The sequence below is a fragment of the Danio rerio genome, chromosome 5 (assembly GCF_049306965.1).
Source record: "Danio rerio strain Tuebingen ecotype United States chromosome 5, GRCz12tu, whole genome shotgun sequence".
In the NCBI taxonomy this organism is placed as follows: Eukaryota; Metazoa; Chordata; class Actinopteri; order Cypriniformes; family Danionidae; genus Danio; species Danio rerio.
Window position 1 is genome coordinate 69,173,896 of NC_133180.1, and position 27,097 is coordinate 69,200,992.

Sequence of the window (27,097 nt, forward strand, 5' to 3'; positions counted from 1 at the left end):
TCACTCGTTCATTTTATTTTTTGGATTCTGTTTTTGTCTTATTTGAGTTCTGCAACCGCTCTTCAGGACTCGAACCCAGTCGTCGTCATCAATTCCTTTCTGCATCTCAAGTACGTCAACGAGTGAACTGGACAAACTGGTTGCAGCAGGAAAGCCCTCCACACTGAGTTAAGCGGCCAGCTAGTAAGTGCAGAAAGGAACCCTGCAGAAAACGCCCCGTAGCATTCCCTTAAAAAAAAATGAAATGCAGCCACAAGTACCTCTGGCTACATAATTTTCTGTCTCCAGAAACATCCACAAGACTGCGTTTTCAGAATGAGCCTGTGTTGACTATGGAAGTCCGCTTTCGTCAAGATATCTTCCTTTCAAATTCAACGGTATAAAGACGCCCATGAAAGTTTTTAACCACTAGAGAGTGAGTAAATCTTCAGTTTTGGGTGAAATATCCACTTAATTAACATTACGAGGACAATAGGACTGAATGGATTTCATGCAAAGCCTTGGCTGCAGTTTATTTTAAACTTTTTTTTTGTTCCAGTATGGCATTTTATGTAACTTCACATCATGGCATAGCACACAAATCACACCTTTACAACAATATTCCATGTCAATAATCACATAATCATCAACACTGAATGATTATTAATGGCACATGCCAGTGACCTTCTTTACACTCAGAACCAGCAAAACACCATTAAACAGACCCAGCAATAAGTAAATCTGTCAGCACCTGCTCTGTTAACAACATTCTGGTGTTAGAGGCCAGATGTCCCTTGGGAGCAGAACAGAGAGGATCGAGTGTCATCACCACAACCAGGACACAATGAGAACAAAATATGGGCAATGAGAAACTTGTAGAGACACAGGCACGGCTGAAAGACAGGAGAAAACAGATTCAGGAAGCGAACAGACTATGCTGTACATACGAGAACCAAAGCAAACATGCAGTTCTAGCGAGATGTTGATCAGGATTATTATCCAAATGAGGACATTAGTAAGCATTATGGGGATTTCCAATTATCGGTAAAATTACACAGCGAGGAGGTAAATAAATGTTTCAACAATATGGTATAATCAAAGGATTTGTGGAAAAATATGACAATCAAGCTCAAGTTCCAGTGATAGCACACAACTGAAACAGCGAGGGGACTTTTAAGCATAACAGAGTTGGATTAGAGAGCAAACAGAAACTGGGCCGATCAGTTATAAGACAATAAGGGATCATCAGTGTGACGTATGCAGTTACACTGAATCAAAGCTGTCTCAATATCGGACAACAATATCCAGTCCTATCAATAGCGCTAATATATATAACCTCTTTAGCTAATCTGAACCCCTAATGGATTCGGAGCTCCCTGTTAACACCCTCCTTTGGGATAGGGTTGCATAGGGACAGCTTGGTAACTAGAGAGGGCATCTATACTATATCACTTTAACATTAGAGCCATTCTGTTGCAAAACGGTATAGGAATGAGCAGGACAAGCCCTGGTAATCCAATTCCTGAAATGTATAGACTGGTATGTGCTGAATAAGACTATAAAGACTGAATGTAAATGAATCCATAGTAGTGTACGACCAATATAGTTGATGGTTACTTAGTTGGAGGTAAGGGAACAGGTCACTTGCGAGTTATTAAATAGTATGAAGTTGTTTGTGAATGATCTTCCCTTTAATGTTCTGTGTTAAACAGATGTCGGGAAATAACTTGAAATTGCACGAAAGCTTTAAAATGATGAGGTGTTTGAAATAATTCAAAATAAAAGTCATAGTCAAAATTAAAATGAATGCCCCATTTCCACTGAGTGGTACGGTTCGGTTTGGTGCGCTTTTATGGCCGTTTCCACTGTCAAAAGGCGTATCGAACTGAACCACACCACTTTTTCAGCACCCTTTCGACCAAACACGAGAAAGGGTACCAAAAGCTGGAGCTACACGTGCAACTGAAAGCTGATTGGTGACAGAGATATGTCTCGAGCTAGTGCCGATTTACTGTAGACATTTATTCGAGCGAAAATGGCGTCGACTTAAACTTTCTGTTGTACACCACGCCCACCAAAAATGTATCTTTGGCAGTGGAAACGCAAGCCTGATAAAGGTGACCCGTATGGTTTGTACACCAGCAGTGCAAGTCGGCAGCTGTCTGCGGTACCCAGCTACAACTCAGTACACTGCTCATTTTTCAGCAGCGCCACAGAGCGCCATCTGAACAATTTTATTTTAAATAACATGCGAATATGCACCTTTGGTGTGCGTTACTTCCAACTGTCATGTGCGTGGCGCATCCGGTGTGCGCGACCCCCTTTAAGGATGAAGTCTGCTAGTTTTGTGGATCAGTGACAGTTAAGCTGGATGCCATTATCCACACTAAAGCTAAAAAGCTTCATGAACCTATTGCTGACAGCAATGAATGTTTGGCTGTGTCTGAAACCAACTACTACCCAGTAGATACTGTATTTGAATTTAGAAAATGTTCTAAACGGTGTAAAAAAAAAATCTGTTATTTTACGTAAAATAACGGCTTTTAAGTTACAGACATTTATCGTAAAATAACAGACAGTAAATTACAGAAATTTACCAGAAATTTAAATTTAAGTACTTTTCTGTAATTTACTGTCTGTTATTTTACAGTAATTGTCTGTAATTTAATGGCCGTTATTTTACGTCTACGTTAACCCAGCTGCCGAAAAAACGTAAACGTAAAATAACAGATTTTTTTTACATTGTACAGTTTGAATGTGAGTGGTATGAATGGAACTCGGCCATACTGCATCCACCATTTTTTCATGATCACATGACCTACCCTAGTTATGTCGCTTCACTCCCATTCATGAATTCTCTCGTGGGTCATTATGGGATAGCACAGCGTGCATTGGATGCACACATCTCGCAGAAAGTAGTGGGTCATCCGGGTACTTCTTGCATACTGATTTTCGAATTCTATCAATTTGGACATACTACTCAGCTCACAGACTTATTTTAGCTTACAGAATAGAAGTATGCAGTTTCGAACAGAGCCATTGTCTCTGACACCAGATTTTGATCTTTGGTTTCATTCCATAATACTGGGCTTTTTTTCTACGAAAGTTTACACTTTGAGAGTGTTTAAACAAGAGAGAAATGTGTGGAAATATTTATGCCTGTCTGAGAAAAGTGTATAAAGTGTCTAATGAGGGGTTTTACAACCTTAAAATATCTAGAATAACTGTAAAAATCAAAGCGGACTTCTTTGCGGATTTCGACTATTGAGGGTTATTTTTAGAACGTAACTCCTGCAAATAATGAGGAACCACTTTAATTCCAACTGAAACTGAATATTGAGTAGGGGGTGGGGCTTTCTTTTTGCGCATAATTCTCTTTTGGCAAACTAACGGTAAGGGGGTGTGGTTTAGAATACCGTGGCTGAAATGTCAAACGCGGAAGAAAATGGTCGGATTTTAATCGAAGAATACAAAAAACTTTTTTTTTCCCAATGGATTACCATAGATTAACTGTTCACCTAAAGAATAACAATATGCGCAAGAAAATGAACATTGTAAATTTTGATTTAATTGCTTATTTTTATGCTTTTTTATGTCAATATGATGAATAGGTTTATAATCTAATATCACCTTCTGTCCTACATAAGATTTGCACAATGGCATACTCTATATCCCCAAGAGACCCTTCCTATCTATGAGAAAGGTGGCAGAGGTCCTGCTGAAAACATGCCTGATTATCAGATGACTAGGGGATTGCAGCCATTTTGTGGTCATAATAGGGGGAGCTGCACTGGTGAATGTAAAGTGTGTAAACCTTAGAGGGTTCAGGATTTGAGCTGACCCTGTTGTAATTCAACCAGAAAAGCAGTGGCTGGTGTTACAGCTGGTGGATAGGGTTTACTTTTCCTACCAGACCACCTACCCATCTCATGGCCTTAACTCTATGTTAACGTGCCCCATTATGCTTTTTAATTTGTTTTGGGGGTCTCTTAGAATAGGTTTTCCAACACTTTTATTTTGTCATCATACACATTTCGCATTAGCTTATTTTTCTCTAAGAATTTGTCCAATGATTCAATCTTTTAAAAGCCATCCACAGCTCACTCATATTAAGGTGGATTACAGGAGTAGACCAATCTGAAACAGCATTAAAAAAGTGCACAAAAGTGTAAATTAGATTTATTGCAGCGTAATCTCACGACGAACTGTACAGTTGAAGACAGAATTATTAGCCCACCTTTGAATTTTTTTGCTTTTTTAAAAAATTCCCAAATGATGTGTAACAGAGAAGGGAAATTTTCACAGTATGTCTGATAATATTTTTTTCTTCTTGAGAAAGTCTTATTTGTTTTATTTTGGCTAGAATAAAAGCAGTTTTTAATTTTTTTAACACCATTTAATTTCAAAATTATTAATCCCTTTAAGTTATCTTTTTTTCGATAGTCTACAGAACAAACCATCGTTATACAATAACTTGCCTAATTACCCTAACCTGCCTAGTTAACCTAATTAACCTAGTTAAGCCTTTAAATGTGGCTTTAAGCTGTATAGAAGTGTCTTAAAATATCTAGTAAAGTATTATTTACTGTCATCATGGCAAAGATAAAATAAATCAGTTATTAGAAATGAGTTATTAAAACTATTATAATTAGAAATGTGTTGAAGAAAATCTCTTTGTTAAACAGAAATTGGGGGAAAAAATAAACAGGGGGGCTAATAATTCTGACTTCAACTGTATCTATTTTACATGTTGTCAGTTTAGTAGCTAATTCGTAGTTTAATTATACAAAAACGTAGGACCCAACCATCATTGGGGGATGAAAATTTTTTACTAAATTGTACGAATGAGATGGTACAAATTCAAATGAATTAGCCACTAAATCGAAAAGTTACAAATTGGCATGAGATATCGATGTTTAATCAGCTAATTCAGCGATTACAACAAGAGTTTTGTGTACGAGTCAAAATAAATATTTCATCTAAAAAATAAATGCTCATTCCTGACATAATGCCGACAATACAAATCAACTAAAGTGTTTAAAGCTGGGTTGAACTGGTTATCTACAGGCAGAGAAATATTGACCGTAGGCATTCTGAAAATATGAATTTAAATGGAGCTGAAACTGCTAATGACTGCCATTAAGCAGTTCGGAATTTATTCTTTCTTTTAGGTGACAATTTTATTATCATAAATCCATAATGTTCAAAAATTTGCAGATTATTTCCCTTTATAAACAGCTACATTACACTTAAAAAGCATATAGGGACAAACAGACAAAAATTAAATCATCTAAATTACTATTAGTCTTTTTTTTTTTTTTTTTGAGCTGGTATGTCAGATTTTATGTAAATTTCGCTAAATTTTGCAAAGTTGTGCCATATTGGTAAATATGGAGGAGGTCAGGCTATTTTTTGTTCATGTTTGATGTTGGGAGGTGTGATAACAGTTCAGGCAAGTTGTAGCTATAAGTAATGAGAAACATTATAAATACAGTGGGACTAAGGTGTCATTACATTATATATATTAATCAAAGATGGTTTTCATGAGCATTTTGTCAGTAAAGCCAATTCTACTATAGTAAACCTCCAGCATGTGCTTTCAGGTGGAGCAGCATTTACAACACTGAGTCCCAGAACATTGACAGCTACACAATAATCTCTCATTGTAACAGATGATTTAATCAGACAATAATGACATTGAGATAATCATTCTGTGAAAATAGCTGTTTCCATCCACAGATTCTTATGCATATTTTGAAAATGCTCTCTAAAATTGTATGCGCACAAACGAGTAGAATATTTGCATAATTTACGTTGGAAACACGTTTACTAAATAAATCTCTGAATGTGCAATAAAAAGTCATGTTATTCAAATCATGTGAAAACACAAATTGATGCGATGGACATCATTAATGGACAAAACAGTGGACTGACCAAATGTTGTTTTGGTCATTTTAATGTCTTAGCTGAATTTCTTCATCTAAGTGGTTCAGTATTATTACCTCCAGAACTGTCTTAAGCATCTACATCCGCAAAGAGCATCTCACACCTCTAAAAGCCACCGTGTGTTCATCGTCTGAGATGGAATTAATAGTATTATTTACAAAAAAAGGCCCACAGTGGCTTCTACCGCAGCAAACTCCATTCTTCTTTTTAATATTTGCTGCCAGTTTATCAGGAAATGGATGATTTTGTTTTCTTTTACTCATCAGATGGAAATGGTGTTTGATTATGCTAATGTTTTATCTTTAGATGGAAACATAGCTATTGACAGCTGTTTGCATTGCTTCTCAGTGCTCTGTGTATTAAACGCAGCATGTAAAAATACCATGTTTTAACTCCAAACTCAGTTCATAACTTCAGTCTCGTGTTTGAAATACAGTTGAAGTCAGAATTATTAGCCCCCGTTTGATTTTTATCTTCTTTTTTAAATATTTCCCAAATGATGTTTAACAGACCAAGGAAACTTTCACAGTATGTCTGATAATATTTTGTCTTCTGAAGAAAGTCTTATTTGTTTTATTCAGGCTAGAACAAAAGCAGTTTTTAAATTTTTAAAAGCTATTTAAGGTCAAAATTATTAGCCCCTTTATGCTATTTTGTTTTTTGATAGTCTACAGAACAAACCATCGTAATACAATAACTTGCCTAATTACCCTAACCTGCCTAGTTAACCTAATTAAGCCTTTAAATGTCACTTTAAAATATTATACAGTGAAAAATAAAATATTAGTAAAACATTATACATGATGACAGTAAAATATTATTTACTGTCATCATGGCAAAGATAAAATAAATCAGTTATTAGAAATGAGTTAATAAAACTATTATGATTAAACATGTGTTGAAGAAATGTTCTCTCCATTAAACAGAAATTGGGAAAAATCAAACAGGGGGGCTATTAATCCAGGGGGGTAATAATTCTGACTTCAACTGTAAATCCTTCCATAAAATTTCTTCATTATCATGTGTTTATTAGTCACGCTGAATTAATGAAAATGCTTAAATCTTTTATTTATTAAGCAACGCTAAGAAGATTTCCTGGGTTTCTTCTTTGTGGGTGTTTGGCGTTTCCGCTCAAAAGCGCCCTCTGGCTTAGGAGAGGATTTTTACTAATGATCACACAGCCGTTTGTTCCCTTAAAAGATGTGCATGACAAATCACAGCTTTGCTGTCGCATTTGTAATTACATTTAAATTATTCACCCATCCCTATTTAAAACATTACAAAAATTAAACCATCCAAGTAACGATCTATTGTTAAAAGAAACAAACCTCAATCAGAGAAGAGATTACAATGAAAAAGGGAAAGTGACAGAGCCCGTGATACAATTTGCATCAACAACATTTCAAAAATGGCAACAGCTATAAAATTTCTAAAGATTTAAAGCAGATGCATAGGTGTTTTTTCTTCTTTGGTGGGCAAGCTCTATAGCATTTGTTATGTCCAGTGTCAGCTTTACTTGTCTGTCAAAGTGAGTCAGAAGAACTGGAAATGTTTACTTGACACTGTACGAAAATGACTTTTGCTCATATATTAAGATTTCCTGTAATAACAGGTACACCAGTGTGCCTCAAACAATCATATTCATCAGCACTGAACAGCTAAAGCCCAACTCAAGCAATTACCAAACTGCTACATTTAAAGGTGCTGTATGTAAGTTTTTGACTCTTCTAATTCTAAAACATAAAAATACCATGATATGTTTGCAGATATTTAAAAAGAAGCTCATTGCATTGTAACCCCGTGTCCTAAAAACATGCTACATGACAAGATTCGCAGTGATACACAATTTGGCTGTTTGCACCAAACGAAACATGACAGAAATTTAAATAGAGCCATTCAGAACCACAGAATAGCGCACTCCCTACACTCCAACTAAATGGTAGGGTTTATAGCCTAATTAATTCATATTAAATCTGTTTAACATTAAATGTAGATGCTGAATCACTGATATGTGTTGGTTTGCACTAACACAGTTCTAAAGTTTAATTTCAAACGGTTTATTTTATTATTTTCAAGATCTGAGCTGAACTATCTGCTGCTGCTTTCAGTAGTATGGCAATAAATGTCATGTAAAATAACATCCAAACTTGCATTATTAGCATTTAACACTGAATAAAGCACATGTGGTGTACCTGATCAATGTCGGTTTATCCTATTGTTCAGCTGCAAGAAATAGAAGCTGTTTCTAAAATATAAATTTGAGGTGCTGGTTAGAACAAAAACCTTTTAATATGGAAAATATTCCTTCTATTGTGTGCTGTTGTTTTTATTTAGAACACGACTTACTTCAGCTTTTAGGCTCGATAGTCAGGCACACTGCTGTTGGTGTCAATTTGGCAACCTGTGCTTGCGTATGTTTTAAGCCAGCTGTGGAAAACCTAGTTCATCCACTGGGTGTCAAACTTACATACTCCACCTTTAAGTAACATGCTGTATCAAACCTGTACTGAATATCCTGCACTGCACTTTTTATAAAAGCTGAAATAATTTTAGAGGCATATTTGGGGTTGTGAGTAATTCCTGAGGATAATGTCAAAAAGTAAAACGAAAAAACGACATCCGCACATATTTTTTTTCTGCATACATACATCCACGGTGCAATAAAAGTTAAAAGAGCTTTTAATTCTAGTCTCCTTTTAGGGACCATTTTTAAAATAAGACTATGCTGAGAAACAAGAATGATGGTTTTTTTCTCAAACATAAGTCTAGCTGACTTGTGCACAGTTCACAGTTTTCTTGCTCCCTTTAGTATTCCAATACCTCAGGAAACATCTCAGTAATTCTTTACCATATGGTGGCCATTTTGTTGCTCTGTCATTGTGTCTTGGGCACCACCATGATCTCATCCCCGTCTCGTATACTGTAGGAATGAAGTGCTCGAGCTCCATATTTCATCTCTTGAGGCTCTAGTGCGTATCCCAGCTGCCGGTCGATATAGTATACGCGTATCTTGTTTGGAGGTAGCTGGACCACGGTTTTCAACTGCTTCTTTAGGTCTGCCACTGTTTGATCCAATCTGAGCTCTAGAGACTTTGCCTGGTCCCCAAAGCGTACCTGTACCTGGACATGGCTGAGAGGGCGCAAATCCACCTCCGCGAGTGGGGCTAGGCGGCCATAGCGTGCTACCAAAGTGTGGTACCTGAAAAGAGTGGACAGCAGTGAGGAAAGGATAACCATGTGAGTTTAGCCCATGATATTTCGGCTAGTACACAAAGTGACCTGCTTTTGATCAAATAAAATGTTGGAGTGGATTTTAGATCATTTTAGAAAGATACAGTTGACGTCAGAATTCTTATCCCTCCAGTGATTTTTTTTTTCTCTTCAAATATTTCCCAAATGATGTTTAACAGAGCAAGGCATTTTTCACAATGTTTCGTATAATATTTTTCTTCTGGAAAAAGTCTTGTTTGTTTTATTTTGGCTATAAAGTAAGCTGTTTTTAATAATAATAAATAAATAAAACATTTCAAGGTCGATATTATAAGCCCTATTAAGCAATTTGTTTTTTGATTGTCAACAGAACAAACCATCATTTTACAATGTTTTGCCTAATTATTCTAACTTGAATGAATACTAATGTCTAAAAAAATACCTTGTTAAATATTAGTTACTGTCATTGTCAAAATCACCAGCAATGCAGGCTTGTAGATTGCTGGTAAACATTCATTCTCAACAATCCTGTCACCATATGAACTACAACTCCTGTCATGCACCTCACTCACACCTGTTCCGGTTTACCTTGGATTACACACTGGGAGCTGCGCAAGGACTGATTACTGTTCAGACTGCTCACTTTGTCTCACTTTGCTGAGTTGGTTAGACCCTGTAACATTTCTAAGTGTTTCCTGTGTCTAGGTGTCCTGTTTTGACTCTTGCCTTGTTGCCTTGTTTACGTTGTCTGCTGCCTGTATCGATTATTTGCCTGTGACCTGACTATGCTTCCGGATTTCACTGTATGTAGTTTGACTTTTGCCTGCCTGACCATTTTCGGTTTAATAAATACTGCACGTGGATCCTTAACTCCGTTGTCCAGCATCCCTGACTGTTACAGTCATCATGGCAAAGATAAAAGAAATCAGTTGTTAGAAGTTAATTAAAACTATTATGTTTAGAAATTTGTTTAAAAAAAATCTACTTTCCGTTAAATAGAAATTGGGGGAAAATTATACAGGTGGGCTAATAATTCAGGAGGGCTAATAATTCTGACTTCAACTGTATTTTTTTCAATAGCTGAACTACCAAGCTAAAAGGCATTTTATAGGCATAATGAAGAATAGAAAGAATAAAAAGCTGCAATATTTGTCTTCCTTTCCCAAACTTAAAACTGTAAACACAATGCTGATTTAAAGCAATATTTGCTTAAAGAGAAAGTTCACCCAACACAGATACCCTTTGCTTGTTCCTAATATGACTTTCATAGTTTTTCCTACTATGGATTGTCAGTGATTACAGGCTTTCAGCTTTTCTTCATCTTTTTTAGTGTTTAACAATATAATGAAATTTGGTTTTGAAACCACGCGAATGTAAATACATTTTTGTTTTTGGGTTAGCTATCTCTTTAATCTAAAACTCAAATAATCAAAATGGTATGAAATGCTTATTAGCTGCAGGAACAATAAGTAAACATAGGGGAGAGCGGGGGCACAAAGTAACACTTTTTGGTTTTGGTCAAATAATAAACAAAGTATTGGGGTTAGACAAACCATTTGTTTTTACCAACAAAACACAAGCCTTTCCTACAAATGAAAAATCATTCTGAAAGTATGATCGCCAAAAATATGGTTTCTGAGCACTGTTACCAAAAGTGCCAGGAGTAAAAATGTTACTATGTACCCCACTACCCCAATATGCTGCAAAAATGATTTCTCCTGTGTTTCTCATCCAAATTTCGCTGAACTTTTTCAATAATTGGCAGGAACACGTCTGCCTACCCTGTGGTGAAAATCTCTGAAGCATGCCACGTTTAACCTATAGCAAATACCTTAAAACTCTGTGTTACATTTAACCCCGCGTTACTTTGTGCCCCGCGTTCCCCTATTCCTGATGCAGTATAGTTAACTTGGCAATATACTAAGTACAGTGGGGGAAGTAGATGAACACGTCATGTTTTTTTCCTGGGAATAATATTTCTAAAGCAGCTTTTGACGTGGAATTGAACCAGATTTTGGGGAAAAACCCAAACAATAAAAACAAAACAAAAAGAAAATCCGAACAATTAGTTCTATGTAATAACAATAGAATGACACAAGGAGTAAGTTTAAAGCTTAAGAAGCTTAAAGACGCCTCTCATATGGAGAATGAAGTCATGCATTAAGAGTTTTTCACAGACTTCAACAGTGTCAAAGTCTTGATGGTTCTGTGGGTCTCGTCTATCAAATCTGATCTTGATTTAGTATTTTCTATTGGATTCAAGTCAGGTGATTGGCTGAGCCATTCTACAGCTTGATTTTCGTTCTCTGAAAGCATTTAAAGAGTTTCCTTGGCTGTGATTTGGATCATTGTCTTGCTGAAATGTCCACCCTGATTTCATCTTCATCATCCTGCTAATGTAGATGTTAGACTGAAGCAGCTCATATTCATTTACACTGAGGAAGGGCAGAGAGTTGCTGAAGAACTACTGAGAGATTTCAGCTGCTGTCAGGGCTTTCACTGCCTTTCTACACCTTCCTTTCTTCATGTGTTCAATACCTTTTCCCTGCATCGTTTCATTTTATTACACACAACTTTATTTATACAGTAATTAAGTTTTATTTGCATATGTTGATTTATTTCGTTGTTGCCAACAACAGTTTCAAATCAACGGCACCTTTAGAAATATGTTTTCTGTGAAAAATGGTGATGAGTTCAATGTTTATTTTCTCCACTGTATGTTAGATTAAATTATAACCCACAATGTGTGTGATATCGATCATGTACAGGATAGTTTTGAGCTACGAAATTGAGCTACAAAAGCAACACCCATACTGACACATAATTGTTTTGATCAAAAATGTCAATCGCACTCCGCTGTATAGAAGACGCAACTCGTCTGAACCATTTCACAGGAAGTGACCGCAGAGCTGTGTGTGTGTCTGCGAGAAGACGCCGTAGTGTATTCGCGTACCTGTTTGTGTGTTTGTAGAGTTTTTAAACCGTGAGAAAGTTCTCACCACCACCCCCTTTTACCCTCCCTTCTCTCCCGTCGTGCTGAAGGATTGTGGGAAAGATAAGAGGAGATCGGCAGGAACAATTAAATAAAATCTCCACAAAAAAAGTCTTTTAGCTTTAGAGGGCTACAGTAACCGACACAGCCAATCAAAGTAATTTCCCCAGCCTGTCCAGAGAAAGTCTCCCCACAAAGCAGAGCCTGAGCCTGGGTAGGTGCCTGTGGCTCCCTGCCTTCGCCATGGGAATACTGCCCCCGTCTATACAAAGTGCCACTCTGTCTGAGAGAAAGAACAGTCTCACTCAAGGGTCTCATTTAGTGTGGCTAAGCTCCTTAAATGAAGGCGAATGGGTGTTCGCTGTGATAACATAGCTGCCTTGGATTCCACGAAACAGATCAGTCTCGGAGATGGGACCGGACAGTCGCCTCCGTGCGGTGCACCAAGTTCACAGTAGAGCCATACAGTGAGTCTACTGTAGATACCGCAGTTGCTGATGGCCTCAAAAACAACATGACCTGTTCCTGTTTTCAAGTAGATAACATGCGCGCATTCACCCTCAGCTCAAAATTTAGATATCTACAACATGACAAATATCTCCTGGGAGCTGTAGAAACTCGCTCGGGACTTACTTGTCAACAATGTGTCTTTTTTAACAGAGCCACGTATTACAGTGGGAGTCACCCTGGATGAACCTGGGGTAAGTGCCTATTTAAGAGGGGCAGCAGAGAAACAGTATCTTAGGCTTTGTTTACACTCCACACAACCGCAATTTTTGTCTTCCAGTCTTTAGCGCGAACTGTCATTTTGGATCAACTGAAATCGGATCTATGGCTTCTGAAAGTGTAGATAATAACCAATTAATCTGCATGGGTTGCTATTGTAACGATGTAGGTGGTAGCATGAGACTATCATTGGATTTATTTTCTAACAACCGATCACAAAAGACTAAGACAGTAAAAGTATAATGACTGCATTTAACGTGTAAACAAGTATCAAAATTATAAAATTTATTCATTATATAATTTAATACAATATAATTTAATTTAATATAATGTAATTAAATATATTATTATTATTATTATTATATAATATGATATAATATAATATATAATATAATTTAAAATAATACAATATAATATAATTTAATATAATATAATTTAATACAATATAATTTGATATAATATAATTTAATATATTATTATAATATTATATAATATAATATAATATAATTTAATGTAATATAATTTAATGTATTATTATAATATTATATAATTTAATATAATATAAATTAATATATATTATAATATAATTTAATATAATATATAATTTAACATATTATAACATAATATAATATAAGTTCATTAGAGGCATCATGGTAGGTCTTTCAATTTGGGGACCATACTGAGTTGTCTGTTTTATTATATTATATACTATATTATTATCTTTTTATTTATATTATTACAGGTGGAACGGTGGCTCAGTGGTTAGCACTGTCACCTCACAGCAGAAAGGTTGCTTGTTTGAATCTCTGCTGGGTTAGTTAGCATTTTTATGTGGAGTCTGCATGTTCTCCCCATGTTCTCCCCTCCGGTTGCTTCAGTTTCCCCCACAGTCCAAAGACATGCGCTATAGATGAATTGGGTAAACAAAATTGGCCGTAGTGTATAAGTGCATGTGTGAATGATGGAGTCTATGGGTGTTTCCCAGTACTAGATTGTGGCTGGAAGGGCATCCGCTCATGCATACCCCTGATAAATAAGTTGAATGAATGATATTTCATATTATATTACTAATATTACAGGCATCAACATGCTATCTTTTTGTTTTAGTTGTTGAATAAAAAGGTATTTACATTTATATTAAATGTATGTTTTATGCATGCCAGTGTGCCAGTTTTGTTTATTGTAGTTTGAATACAATGCAGTTATTTTAAACTGCAGTTAGATTGTGTATAGTCTCTCAGACATAATAAACTGGTTTATCTCTAAGGCATATGATTATGTATGCTAATGGCCATTTACACCAAGCTCGATAGCTAACTTAATGATAACAATAAAGATAGAGTTCTAAATATCATTTTGAATGTAAAGCAGGGTTCAGACCAGATCACTTTCAAACTGATTTTCAGCTAATAAACAATAAAACAGTGACAGCCAGCCAGAATCTATTGAAATATAAAGGGCTTGTGCATTGTAAAGCTACAGACGACATTGTAGAGAAGCTCACTGATGTTAATGATAGATAATTCTAGATAATGACTATCCAGAAAACAATTGGTCATACCATGGGAAAGATAAAGGGGTCCGATAAATTGCTACATTTAGACTAGGTTTAAGCTATTTTAAAATAAAGTCACTACAAAAGTCAAATAATTCTATAAAGGAGTCAGATAAATTATGTGTGTGGTAATGCGAGAGTATATAAGTGTTTCCCAACTCTGAGGGTAAGTGTATTCTCAGTGGTGGGTTGTGGCTGGAAGAGAATCCACTGCATAAAACATGTGCCAGAATTATTAGCAGTTTATAAATCAGGGACTAAGCCAGACTAAATAAAATCACTAAATGGGTCTGATAAGTCGCTAAACTAGGCTAGATTTATGCTGTTTATAAGTAAACTTGCTAAAGAGGTCTAATAAGTTGCTTAACTAGGCTAGATTTATGCTATTTAAAAAAAAAAAGTCGCTAAAGGGGTTGATAAGTCAATAAATCTAGGCTAGATTTATGACATTTTGAAATAAAGATGCCAAAAGGGTCTAATAAGTTGCTAAAACAGGCTAGATTTATGCTATTTTGAAATAAAGTTGCTAAAGGGGTCTAAACAGTCGCTAAACTAGGCTAGATTTATGCTATTTTGAAATATAGATGCTAAAGGGGTCTGATAAGTCGCTAAACTAGGCTAGATTTATGCTATTTTGAAATGTAGATGCTAAAGGGGTCTGATAAGTCACTAAACTAGGGTAAATTTATGCTATTTAGAAATAAAGTTGCTAAAAATAAGTCGCTAAAACAGGCTAGATTTCAGCTATTTTGAAATATAGATGCTAGAGAAGTCTGATAAGTTACTAAATCTCTAAACACTCTAAACAGTCGCTAAACTAGGCTAAATTTATCCTGTATAGAAATAAAGTCGCTAAAGGGGTCTGATAAATCACTAAATCTACGCTAGATTTATGACATTTTTAAAAATGTAGATGCTAAAGGGGTCTGATAAGTCACTAAACTAGGCTAAATTTCTGCTATTTAGAAATAAAGTTGCTAAAAGGGTCTGATAAGTCACTAAATCTACGCTAGATTTTTGACATTTTGAAATGTAGATGCTAAAGGGGTCTGAGAAGTCGCTTAACTAGGCTAAATTTCTGCTATTTAGAAATAAAGTTGCTAAAAGGGTCTGATAAGTCACTAAATCTACGCAAGATTTATGACATTTTGAAATGTAGATGCTAAAGGGGTCTGAGAAGTCGCTAAACTAGGCTGGATTTATAACATTTAGAAATAAAGTCGCTAAAAGAGTCTAATAAGTCGCTAAAACAGGCTAGATTTAAGCTAATTTGAAATATAGATGCTAGAGAAGTCTAATAAGTCTCTAAATCTACGCTAGAATTATGACATCTTGAAATGTAGATGCTAAAGGGGTCTAAGCAGCTAAACTAGGCTAGATTTATGCTATTTAGAAAAAAAAAAGTTGCTAAAGGGGTCTAAAAAGTCCCTGAACTAGGCTCCATTTATGCTCTTTAGAAGTAAAGTCGCTAAAGGAATCTACAAAGTTTACTAAATCTAGATTATATTTATGCTATCTAGTTGAAATATTGCCGCTAAAGGAGTCTGATAAATCGCTAAATGCTAAGTTGGCAACACTGGCAATTCATTCATTCCAATACACAAAAATAATTACTTTTCTTTTAAATGTGTACACCTTACTTAAAAACCCTAGTAGAGTGGTGTTGTGTATTCTTGTGTACAAAAAAACTGAAGCCTGCCTAAATATGTTCACTCTTTATGTCTACTATTGTAAAAAGTATATTCAATTTTAACTGACAGCCCAAATTTAGCCTTGTTTTAGCCAAGTTCAGACATCTTTCAAACACAAAATTGCTTGGTGAGATACTTGCACTTCACAGCCTTAACACAGATGCCGCTACATGCTTAAATGAATTAATCTGCTGTTATTGCTTAAATGGGAACCAGACTTGTCTACATGTTATCTATGAATTGTTCTGCCTTTACATCTTTAGCATTGACATCCACTGTGATGCATGCTAAAGAGCCTTGCAACTCCATCCGCTTATCGTCTTAAATTTCTAATTTACCGTAAAGAGTGACGCACTTAGATTTTTCCTATACATCTGCCATTTCCCTGTCTTGTTCACATATAGGCCCCTAATGTTGTCCTTTAATGTCAAAATGTCAGCAAGGTCCTAGGCTATAGTTGCTCAAAGACACCAAAAGCCCCTTTTATTTCCTTCACACTCTCCCCCTCTCATCCCTGTATTTGCCTCCTCCCCTTCGCTATCATTCCTGCGTTTTCCATTCCTCTCGGGGAGGATCATTGTGCCTGTGGCCGCGGCTTGGGTGTTAGTTACTCAAAGGTTGTTGAATGTATAGGGCTGCTTCACCTATTTAACTGTCCCATTCCTACTTAAGTACATGATGTAACTTACATTTGCTGAAAGGGAGGGGAGGGGGGTGGGTGGGTGACCAGTGCTCATCATTTTACATCCAGAATTCCCACTCTAAGCCACATCACCTTTCACTGACAAAAAAAAAAAGCTGACTACATAGTCAGTACATTATACGCTCACTGGTCACTTTATTAGGTACACCTGTCCAACTGCTTGTTAACGCAAATTTCTAATCAGCCAATCACATCAGAATGGGGAACAAAGGTGATTTCAGTGACTATGAATGTGGCATGGTTGTTGGTGCCAGACAGGCTGGTCTGAGTATTTCAGAAACTAGGGTTTACAGAGGATGGTCCGAAAAAGAGAAAATATCCAGTGAGTGGCAGTACTGTGGGCGCAAATACCTTGTTGATGCCAGAGGTCAAAGGAGAATGGGCAAACTAGTTCGAGCTGATCGAAGAGCAACAGTAACTCAAATAACCACTTGTTACAACCAAGGTCTGCAGAATCTCTGAATGCACAACACGTACAACCTTAAGGCGGATGGGCTACAGCAGCGGAAGACCACACCGAGTGCCACTCCTGTCAGCTCAGAACAGGAAACTGAGGCTACAATTTTAACAGGCTCACCAAAGTTGGACAATAGAAGATTGGAAAAAACATCTGGTCTGAGGAGTCTTGTCTGCTGCGACATTCGGATGGTATCAATGGTTCAGGCTGGTGGTGGTGGTGTAATGGTGTGGGGAATATTTTCTTGGTACACTTTGGACCCATTTGTAAAAATTGAGCATTGTGTCAATGCCACAGCCTATCTGGGCATTGTTGCTGACCATGTCCATCCCTTTATGACCATAGTGTGCTCATCTTCTGATGGCTACTTCCCGCAGGATAACATGCTATGTCAAAGTGTGAATGATCTCAGACTGGTTTCTTGAAGTTAAAAATGAGTTCACTGTACTCAAATGGCCTCAACAGTCACCAGATCTCAATCTAATAGAGCACCTTTGGGAGAATCTGCAGCAATTGCATGATGCTATCATGCCAATATGGATCAAAATCTCTGAGAAATATTTCCAGTACCTTTTTGAATCTATGCCACAAAGCATTAAAGCAGTTCTGAAGGAAAAGGCATATCCAACCCAGAACCAGCAAGGTGTACCTAATAAAATGGGCGGGGAGTGTAGTTACAATATTCGCGTGTAGTTACAATGTCGATTGCTAAAAATGTGAAATTAACAGGATTTTTTTTTAATGCTATCGTTGGAGAGATTTTGTTGATCTCCAATAGCGGGGTTATCAAATAGTGGAGTTTATATGGTTTACAGGTAAACACTTCCTCTCACGGTTGTGTTCCTTTTATATAAATTACAAAAACCAATAGTTCTCTGGGTCAAAAAAAACAAAGAACAGATCTGTGTATATTTTCACAAAAAAAAACACAAGAAACAGCAGAATAAGCAGACTAAAAAAACGACTCAATTTTGATTGCTGGTTGACAAGTGGGAAAGAAATAAAACGAAGCAAATAAATAGCTTTACCACAGCATAACAATATCAATCTTTTTTTCTTTTTTTTTTTTGATAAATGGGAAGTAAACATCATAAACAAAAAAATTATATTCTATGACTAGGAAATAAATTAATTTCCCATAAATAAATTCCCCCCACTTTAAAAGTGGGAAAAAGTTATTTGATAATCGAGAAATTCCATGACCTAATGATCTAAACCAAAGATTAAGTGTTTTTTAATACCTAAACAGTAGTTTTGCAATAATATATGCTAAATGACATATATAGGCCTCATCTAGGGAATCGGTGTGAGCAATCAAGCAGTGAAGGGGTTTAAATTACATTAGCCAGCACTCAAATCTCTACATCTTCCCCGCATTATAAAGATAACAGTCCTGTGTATACTTATACCTTATGTCTAAGCAACCGTAAATGTGACTTATGTTACTGTGGGATCACTTTGAAAGTCTCTCAAATGGTTCTATCCATTACTTTATGCTGCCACAGTCTCAAAAATACTGCTCAATGGGTCTCTATCCAGGTTACGTCTCTACTAGGTAAGTTAGGTTAATTATGCAAGTTATCAAAATTCTAATCATAGAAATAATAAAATCTTAAAGAAATATATCAAAGAAAAAATAACAGAGACAACAAAATATTTCTGAGCCTTTTGTTTGCTAACACTGTACAGTAAGATGCAATTTTTTAACATCATTTTAATTATTCATTCATTCATTTTCTTTTCGGCTTAGTACCTTTATTAATCAGGGGTCGCCAAATTATCCAGCATACGTTTTTATGCAGTGGATGCCCTTTCAGCTGCAACCCATCACTGGGAAACACCCATACACACTCATTCACACACATACACTACGGACAATTTAGCCTACCCAATCCACCTAGTGCATGTCTTTGGACTTGTTGGGGTAACCAGAGCACCCGGAAACACAGGGAGAACATGCAAACCCCACTGACCCAGCTGGGGCTCGAACAAGTGACCTTCTCGCTGTGAGGCGATTGTGCTATCCACTGCGCCACCATGCTGCGTCAGTTCAATTAACTAAAGTCAATTTAATGACAACTACAAAAGCATTTATTAACTGATGCATGACAAAAGTCAAAAGCCATAATCATTCAATTAAATAGTTACCAATAACTAATAAGAATCAGTTGTATTTTTATAATTATTTTAAATATTTTTTGGATTATAGTTGTTAAAAGTAAGATTTTTCTGCAGCTTAGATCCGTATGTCATGAAAAAAGCTTCAGCAATTGATCGAAACAAGAAAATTTGATACCGCCAAAAGCCTTTCGGGGAGGCATGATTTCTTTCCGTCCATCTCTTTCTCTGTTTCTCAGATCTTTTCCCTCTTTCAGAGTTTTAACAGAGTTTGTAACATAGCCTAGGCTCTGATCTGTGCCCAATGGGTGGGAGGGAAAGAGCAAGCTGGGTTCAAAAAGGGGGCAACCTTTACCCATATCTAGAGAGTAGCATCTACTTCTGCACCTGCCCTTTCACCCTCCGGTGCCAACTCTCATCTCAGCCTCATCCCTCTGGGAAAATGTCTTTCCCTCCGGAGAAACAAGACAGAGAAAGTAATAGGCAGGATGTGGATGGAGTGAGGAGGTCAGAAATGAGGGTCAGTGTACCTTGGTTTTAGCTTACATAGGATTTGAAAAGAAAGTCTCTGAAGAAGTGTTCCCAGTGGGCACCACAAGAAGAAATCGATTAAAAAAGCAACTTGTAAAAGAACAGTTCAGCCAATCGTGAAAACCTTCTAATGTTTTTGTTTTTTCTTTAAGCAGTATTGTTTTCCCCCAACTACTTGAAGTAAATGGTCACCAGAAAAATACAGTAAAATTGTTAGAAATATGAACGGTTTTAAAAATATTTGGAGAGAACACAATTTTCATGTTTTATGCGGCAGATACCCTTCCAACCACAAGTAAATACTGGAAAACACCCATACTTGCCTTCACACACGCACTTATACACTACGGCTATTTTGGTTAATCCAATTCACCTATAGTGCATGTCTTTGAACTGTTGGAAAAACAAGAACTCCGGGAGGAAACCTACACGAACATGGGAAGCACATGCAGAAACACATAGAAATGCCAACTGGCCCAGCCGACAACCTTCTTGCTGTGAGGTGAAAGTGTTAAACACCGTATCGCCCTTTTTTAAAACAACCTTTTAAGTAACTTTCCGACTTTAGAAATTAGACAGACTTTTCCCCCTGTTTCTGAGAAAGAGCCATTTCCAGCTCATCTCCTGTTTCCTGACCTTCCTAGTAAGAGCGGGAACTTCTGTGACATAAGACAGCAGCTTAATCAATTCATTCTCGTACAAAGGCAACAACAGCATCTCCATCGCTTGACGGAAAAACCATGAGAGACTGAGTCACAGGGACGTCATTCCATCCCCTTTTGAAAAAATCCTCCCGCTAACTCAATCCCCCCCTAAAGCAAATGAAAAGGGGCAGGAGAGAAGAACGGGAAGGGAGAAAGGGGGATATAAGGAGGGAAAGAACGAATAAAGCTGCCACCTTGTGTATCGATTTTCTGATTGGAGTATTCCAGTACAAAGGCGTCTTTGAGGAGGGAGAGAGTGGACACATTGTCTCCCAAAGGTTAGAATCCCCGGCTGGAAGCTGGGGCTTGCCGCAGCCACTGGAAAAGTCCTCCGTACACTCTCCGGGGTTAAGTGGAATGGGGTTTGCAAAGAACGTGGGTGATCCGCTTTCTGTGTCTTTTACTTGCAAAGACATGCTAAAATATCCCCCCTAAAAAACTGAGCAAATAAGGGACAGACGGAGGCCAGAAGATTTGAGGGATCGGAGAGTTCAATGTTACCTGGATAACTGGAGACGCTAGACTAAAGAGAAAGAAGTCAAAGGAAAATAGGTTGGAATGTAGTGGATGGCCATCATGATACGCAAGACACTGCCAGAGAGAGAGAGAGAGAGAGAGAAAGAGAGAAAGTATTTATGCTAACCGGAAAGAGATGGCTGGACTCTCCCATTGTTCAGATTGCATTTCAGAGCAGGAAAAAAAGTCATTTCCATTACTTAAACTACTTTCAAATGAAGAAAACAATGAGATAAAAGTCCCCACATGGACTTAACAAGACTGTAAAAAGAATTAAGTCAATAGTAAATAAAATTACTGCCTATTTAATTATAGATAAACATTTATTTAGAGCAGGGGTGCGCACATTTTTTCTTATAAAGGGCCAAAAACCAAACTTGATTGAGGGATGTGGGCCGAATATATACCAAACCAAATATATTACATCGTAACACGTTAGATTTAGCATGGGTAATTTCCTCATTTTTTTTGCTAATATTTAAAATTTTTCAACTAATGCAGTAGGGCTGGGCGATAAAATCATGTATGAAGTGCTATGTGAAGTTTATTTATAAACTAATTTCGAGAGGATCACGTGCTTATGATCTGGCAAGCCAAGTCAAAGGTTACCATGGGCAAACTTTGGCCCCTAGTTTGGGCATTTCTGATTTAGAGCATCCTTCATCATTTAACACATACTGTTTAATTTCACCTTGTTTTTTTCTTGTTGCTCAAATCCTAAATGATGATTCTTTTGAGCATGTTTCTTTAAAAATATTTGACCTCATGATTCTTAATCAAATTTTTATAACTTAATCTTCCAGAGAAGCAAAAGACTAATCTCTGGTTACAAATGCCAGACCTCTCCAATAATTTTATCCGATTAAACTAGGGCTGCACAATGTATTGTTTCAGCATCGATATAGCAATGTGTGCATCCGCAATAGCATAGCAGGATCTTCAGTGTTGAGTTGGGATTATAGTTGATTACAATCAATGCAGAGAATTATAATGGAGTAAACGTTTATCATCTGCATGCGTTTTTTAAAGAGATATTCCCCTCCCCAAATTCAACTTAACTCACTATTTTCAAACATATTTTAGTTTCTTTTTATGTTGTACACAAAAAGAAGATATTTAAATAACTCGTATACATTTGAAGAGTAAGTAAAAAAAATAGGGAGAACATTTTCATTTTTAGGTTAACTATCCCCTTAAGGCATGTGACTGTGTGAACATTTCAGAGTTTAAAACATCCAGCCACAAGAAATGTGTTTGTAACTTTAATAAAGATTAAATTATATACAATAAAGACTATGCTGTGTTGATTGGACAATATCTGTAACTGAATACCTGAATACTGTTAGACTTTCCAGAAAACTATAATTCACTTTATATATATATATATATATATATATATATATATATATATATATATATATATATATATATATATATATATATATATATATATATATATATATATATATATATATATATATATATATGTTATATATGATTCCATTATTATGTTATTATGATTCTTTCCAAATAAAGCTGTATTTACATCACAATATATATCACAGAAATATAAAATATCGCAATGTCAGATTTTTCCAATATTGTGCAGTCCTAGATTAAATTATATGCCCCTTTCTTTAATTCGACTACAACTTCACAATCAGCCTCTATGTGCTTCACAACTAATGCATAGGACCTACGGTCCCCCATTTGGATGTACTTTTTAACACAGAAAAAAAAGATTTGTCCCTACTTTGGTTTCTTTATTAAATGGTTAGTTTAAAAGTCCCTCCATAGGACTTTTAACTCTGAGCTTAAAGGCATAGTTCACCCAAAAAATGAAAATTAATTCCTGTTGATTTACTCACCATCAGGTCGTCCAAGATGTAGATGAACTGTTTCTTTAGTAGAACATTAAAGGAGATTTTTTAGCTGAATCAAGTGTCCTTGGATATCACCCAAAATGAAGATTAATTCCTGTTCATTTACTCACCTACAGGTCCTTCAAGGTTACTTTCGATCTTATTCAGAAAATTAAGGACAATTTTCAGCTGAATCATTGGTTCTTGGTGATTCATATAATGGCAGTGAATGGTGGTAGGTTTTAAGATAAAATGTAAACACATACAAATAAGCCCAAATCTATAGCCATGGCTCCTGATGACACACTGAGCTCTTATGAAGCAAAACGTTCTGACATTGTAAAAAATTTAACATTATTTACAGCAAACTCAATTCCTGTAGGGCCGCAGCTCTGCACAGTATTGCTCCAACCCTAAACAAACATATCTGATGCAAGTAATTAAGGTGTTCAGATTCTTTTGAACAACTTGATTATTTGGATCAGCTGTGTTTGATTAGGGTTGGAGCAAAGCTATGCAGAGGTGCGGCCCTCCAGGAATTGAGTTTAACACCCATGATTTACAGTTTTATTAGCTTAAATCCACAGCCTGATCAAACAGTTTTCAGTGTGACTAGTTCGATTGTAGTACAGAACTTATACTTGGTCATTAAAGGCAACCAAAAAAACAAAACAAAAAGACATTATTATGTCAAGATCCATGGCTATTGATGTGTGTGTTTATTTTTTATTTAAAATTAAATCCCCATTCATTGCCATTATATGAATCGCCAAGAACCATGGATTCAACTAAAAATTGGAAAGATAAAAGCTTCAAAAGTTACCTACATAAGCTAAAAATCTCCTTTAATGTTCATCTGAAGAAATAATTCTGCTTTATCTTGGATAACCAAAATTAACAGGGGTCATTTTAAAGGCATAGTTTATTTTTTGACTTTCTTTCTTCTGTTGGACACAAAAGAAGGTATTTAGGAGAAAGCTGGAAACCTCAATCCATTGACTTCAATTGTATTTGTCTTTTCTATGGAAGTCGATGATTACAGGTTTTTTAGCTTTCTTCAAAATATAGTTTTAGAAAGTTTATCAGGACAAAGAAACACATGAAGGTTTGGAACTACTTAAGGGTGAGTACATTTTCATTTTTGGATGAATCATCCCTTTAACCTTCAGTTATTCTACACACTTCTTTTTTAACCCCAACTAAAAGATAGATTTGACACCTATTTAGAAGTGACACCACCTAGCACTGCTTTGTGCTTCATTTCAATATGTCGATATCATTGGTCCATGAACAGTTCCTGCGTGTCTTTTTCAACAAGAGGGGATTCAGTCCTAACTAATGTTATCCTGGCTGTCATTAAAAAAAGTATCAACATGTGCAGCTTTCTGGATTCTCAGAAGCGTTGGAAATGAAAGATCTAAAACAGGATTTACATTAGGGCCATTGTTATTGTTTACATCCCGCAAAATGGTCTATAGTAGTCTGGAAAGACTTTTTATGATATAATACACATTTTGTGGTCATCCAAAATGTACCAGTAAATAGATTTAAGTGTATAGAACAGAACTATCTTCATTAAGGACAAGGTTTCGGTAGCTAATAAAGAAGTGCTGATTTGGGAATGACTACAAATAAGAGAGCAACTACAGAACTGGCAATTAATGAACATTTATTTCCCTGTTAACTTATCAAACTTGAGTTTGCAGTTATGATGGAATAAGATTAAGCTGTTTAATTACTAAATTGAATTTTCTACGAATGTACTGAAAAAATAGAAAAATTACAAAGTAAATAATAAAAGAGAGAAAGACTGAAGGCTGATTTATACTTCTGCGTCAAACGCACGTGTATGCTACGGCACAGCCTATGTGTGGACGCATAGCCCTCGCCGTGGCCGTTGGCGACATTGATGCGCACCTCCCAAAAAATGTATTACACGTCCCAATGATGCATAGTGCAAGCTCTGTGATTAGTCGGCTTGGTAGCGCTGATGAGTGTGGGCTGGACTAAGAGCCGCGGAAGTCCATTGAAGCGAGTGTTTACCAGTGTCGAGCCCCGTGAAGGAGATCCGGATGGAAAGTTTTGTTTTGTGTTTACATCATGGTTAAAGTTATCGCACGTCCGCCGGATCCTGCCTAAAAATGAGCGAGTTTGAGCCACCTGTACATTAAGGAAGCATTCCAGAAACTCGACACAGAGGACTGCCAGCTAACATTTCGGAAGTGTTGTTGCAGGGGAACACACACAGCGCGCAGACGTATAAATGCACGGCAAGGCATGCACCGTGAGCCATGCCGATCACTCGACGCAGAAGTATAAACCAGGCTTGAGCGAGCTGGGATGGTGGTGTGAGGAGTGAAAGATGGCGTTACCTCTGTGGTAGCTCATCTTCAGGGCAGTCCAGATGGTAGCGGATGAAAAAACGTTCTGCATCCTCTCGTTCTCCATCAGTAACAACACTGCCATTTAATACAGTCACATGAGGCAACCTAAAACAAATAAGGTAGAATGACAACTGCGAAACAAAATTCAAAACAATAGCTGTTTTTTTCCACTTCATTTTCTACACATTTTGGATTATCGCATTAAGCTTGATAGAAATGCCAAGATGTACAAACATTTTGAAAAACGTATATCCATAACCGAGTAGGATAAACCTTTTTTTCTAAACTAAAATGAAAACATTTTTGACAAATAAATTTTTGTATGCACAATAAAAAGGTCATGTGATTTTGTTATAACAGATCATGTGATGATAAAAATGAGTGCGATGGACAGCATTCATAGACAAACCAATGGGCCGACCACATTGTAAAGCATCTGAAGTGTTGTTTTGATCATTCTAAAATGCCTCAACCAAAGTTCGTCATCACAGTGCTTCAATATTATTATTACCTTCAGAACTGTCATGAGCATCTACGCTTCCAGTTCATTGTGTGTCAGTATTGTCTGAAGTCTTTTATTATAGAAGAGAAAGACTCCAGTATTTGGTGTCAATTAATCAGGAAGTGAGGGTTTTGTTCTCTCTGATTGATTGGATGGAAGGACTGCATTATTTGCAAATGTTTTATACAATATTCCAGCTTTGCGCATAAATTTAATTCACATCTTTGGATGGAAACATAGCTTATTGCATATTTAAAAAGTGACTTTTTGTTTTTGTATCAAAGTTATTTTAGTAAACAAAACCTAAAACAAAGACTAAAACTATTGGTCAGAAACATTTTCGTTAACTTAGACAACATAAAACAAAATTAACAATAAATGAAAAAAAATCTAAAACTAAACTAACTATTAAATTACTGAAAATCCATCTGAAATAAAATAATAATTAGCAAAAAATCTATATTTTTCTAAATTGGGGTGGCACGGTGGCTCAGTGGTTAGCACTGTCACCTCACAGTAAGAAGGTCATTGTTTTGAGTCTCAGCTAGGCCAGTTGGTATTTCTGTGTGGAGTTTGCTTGTTCTCCCAGTGCTGGCGTGGGTTTCCTCTGGGTGCTCCGGTTTCCCCCACAGTCCAAAGACATGTGCTATTGTTGAATTGGGTAAACTAAATTGACTGTAGTGTATGAATGTGTGTGAATGTGAGTATGATGGGTGTTTCCCAGTACTGGGTTGTGGCTGGAAGAGCATCCTCTGTAAAAAATATATGGTGGAATAGATGGTGGTTCATTCCATTGTGGCGATTTCGATAAATAAGGGACTAAGCCGACCTGCGGCTGTTTATAATGTTTAAAATCCTTTACAGCCAAACACATTAATCAGGCGCATGAATAAATACAGAAAACACAGACTTTTCTATATAACCCTACTGTAAAATATCTATATTTTCTCTATTTTCTTTTTCCAAAAAGTTAACTAGGCATGATTAACTACATAGACAGTATAATCTTTAATATGAACAAGTTTGTCTGAATTCTGCATCGTTTTTACATTTTATTTGTTGCATTTTTTATGATTTTGGATCCAAACTATTATTTTATTTTATTTCAAAGAGGTCTGCACAGGAGTTAATGTAAGCTGTTCAAACACTCAACTTTGCTCTGCACACTGGACAATTTCTGTTAACTTTACTACTACCTAGAACAACTGAAACTAAACATAA

At 36.4% G+C, this 27,097-nt stretch overlaps 2 protein-coding genes and 1 long non-coding RNA gene across 5 annotated transcripts in view; 1 reads left to right on the top strand and 2 right to left on the bottom strand.

The window, feature by feature from the left end:
* cntrl (centriolin) overlaps window positions 1–27,097 on the bottom strand; it is a 548,241-nt gene that overhangs the window by 331,186 nt on the left and 189,958 nt on the right. The gene's annotated exons all lie outside the window — the stretch shown is intronic.
* LOC141385655 (uncharacterized) lies at window positions 45–4,970 on the top strand. The gene is made up of 2 exons (XR_012406469.1): window positions 45–2,542; window positions 2,679–4,970. It is a non-coding gene; the product is annotated as an uncharacterized lncRNA (long non-coding RNA).
* tbcelb (tubulin folding cofactor E-like b) overlaps window positions 483–27,097 on the bottom strand; it is a 46,041-nt gene continuing 19,426 nt past the window's right edge. For 2 of the 3 annotated variants that reach the window (XM_002662169.8, XM_073951570.1), the window contains exons 8-9: window positions 25,363–25,479; window positions 5,640–9,124 (exon numbers count right to left, since the gene is read on the bottom strand). In XM_002662169.8, coding sequence (XP_002662215.1) covers window positions 8,800–9,124; window positions 25,363–25,479 — 442 coding nt within the window. In that variant the 3' untranslated portion in view covers window positions 5,640–8,799. Of the gene's footprint in view, window positions 873–5,639; window positions 9,125–25,362; window positions 25,480–27,097 lie in introns of those variants that run through there. The other variant, XM_073951571.1, reaches the window with a different exon arrangement.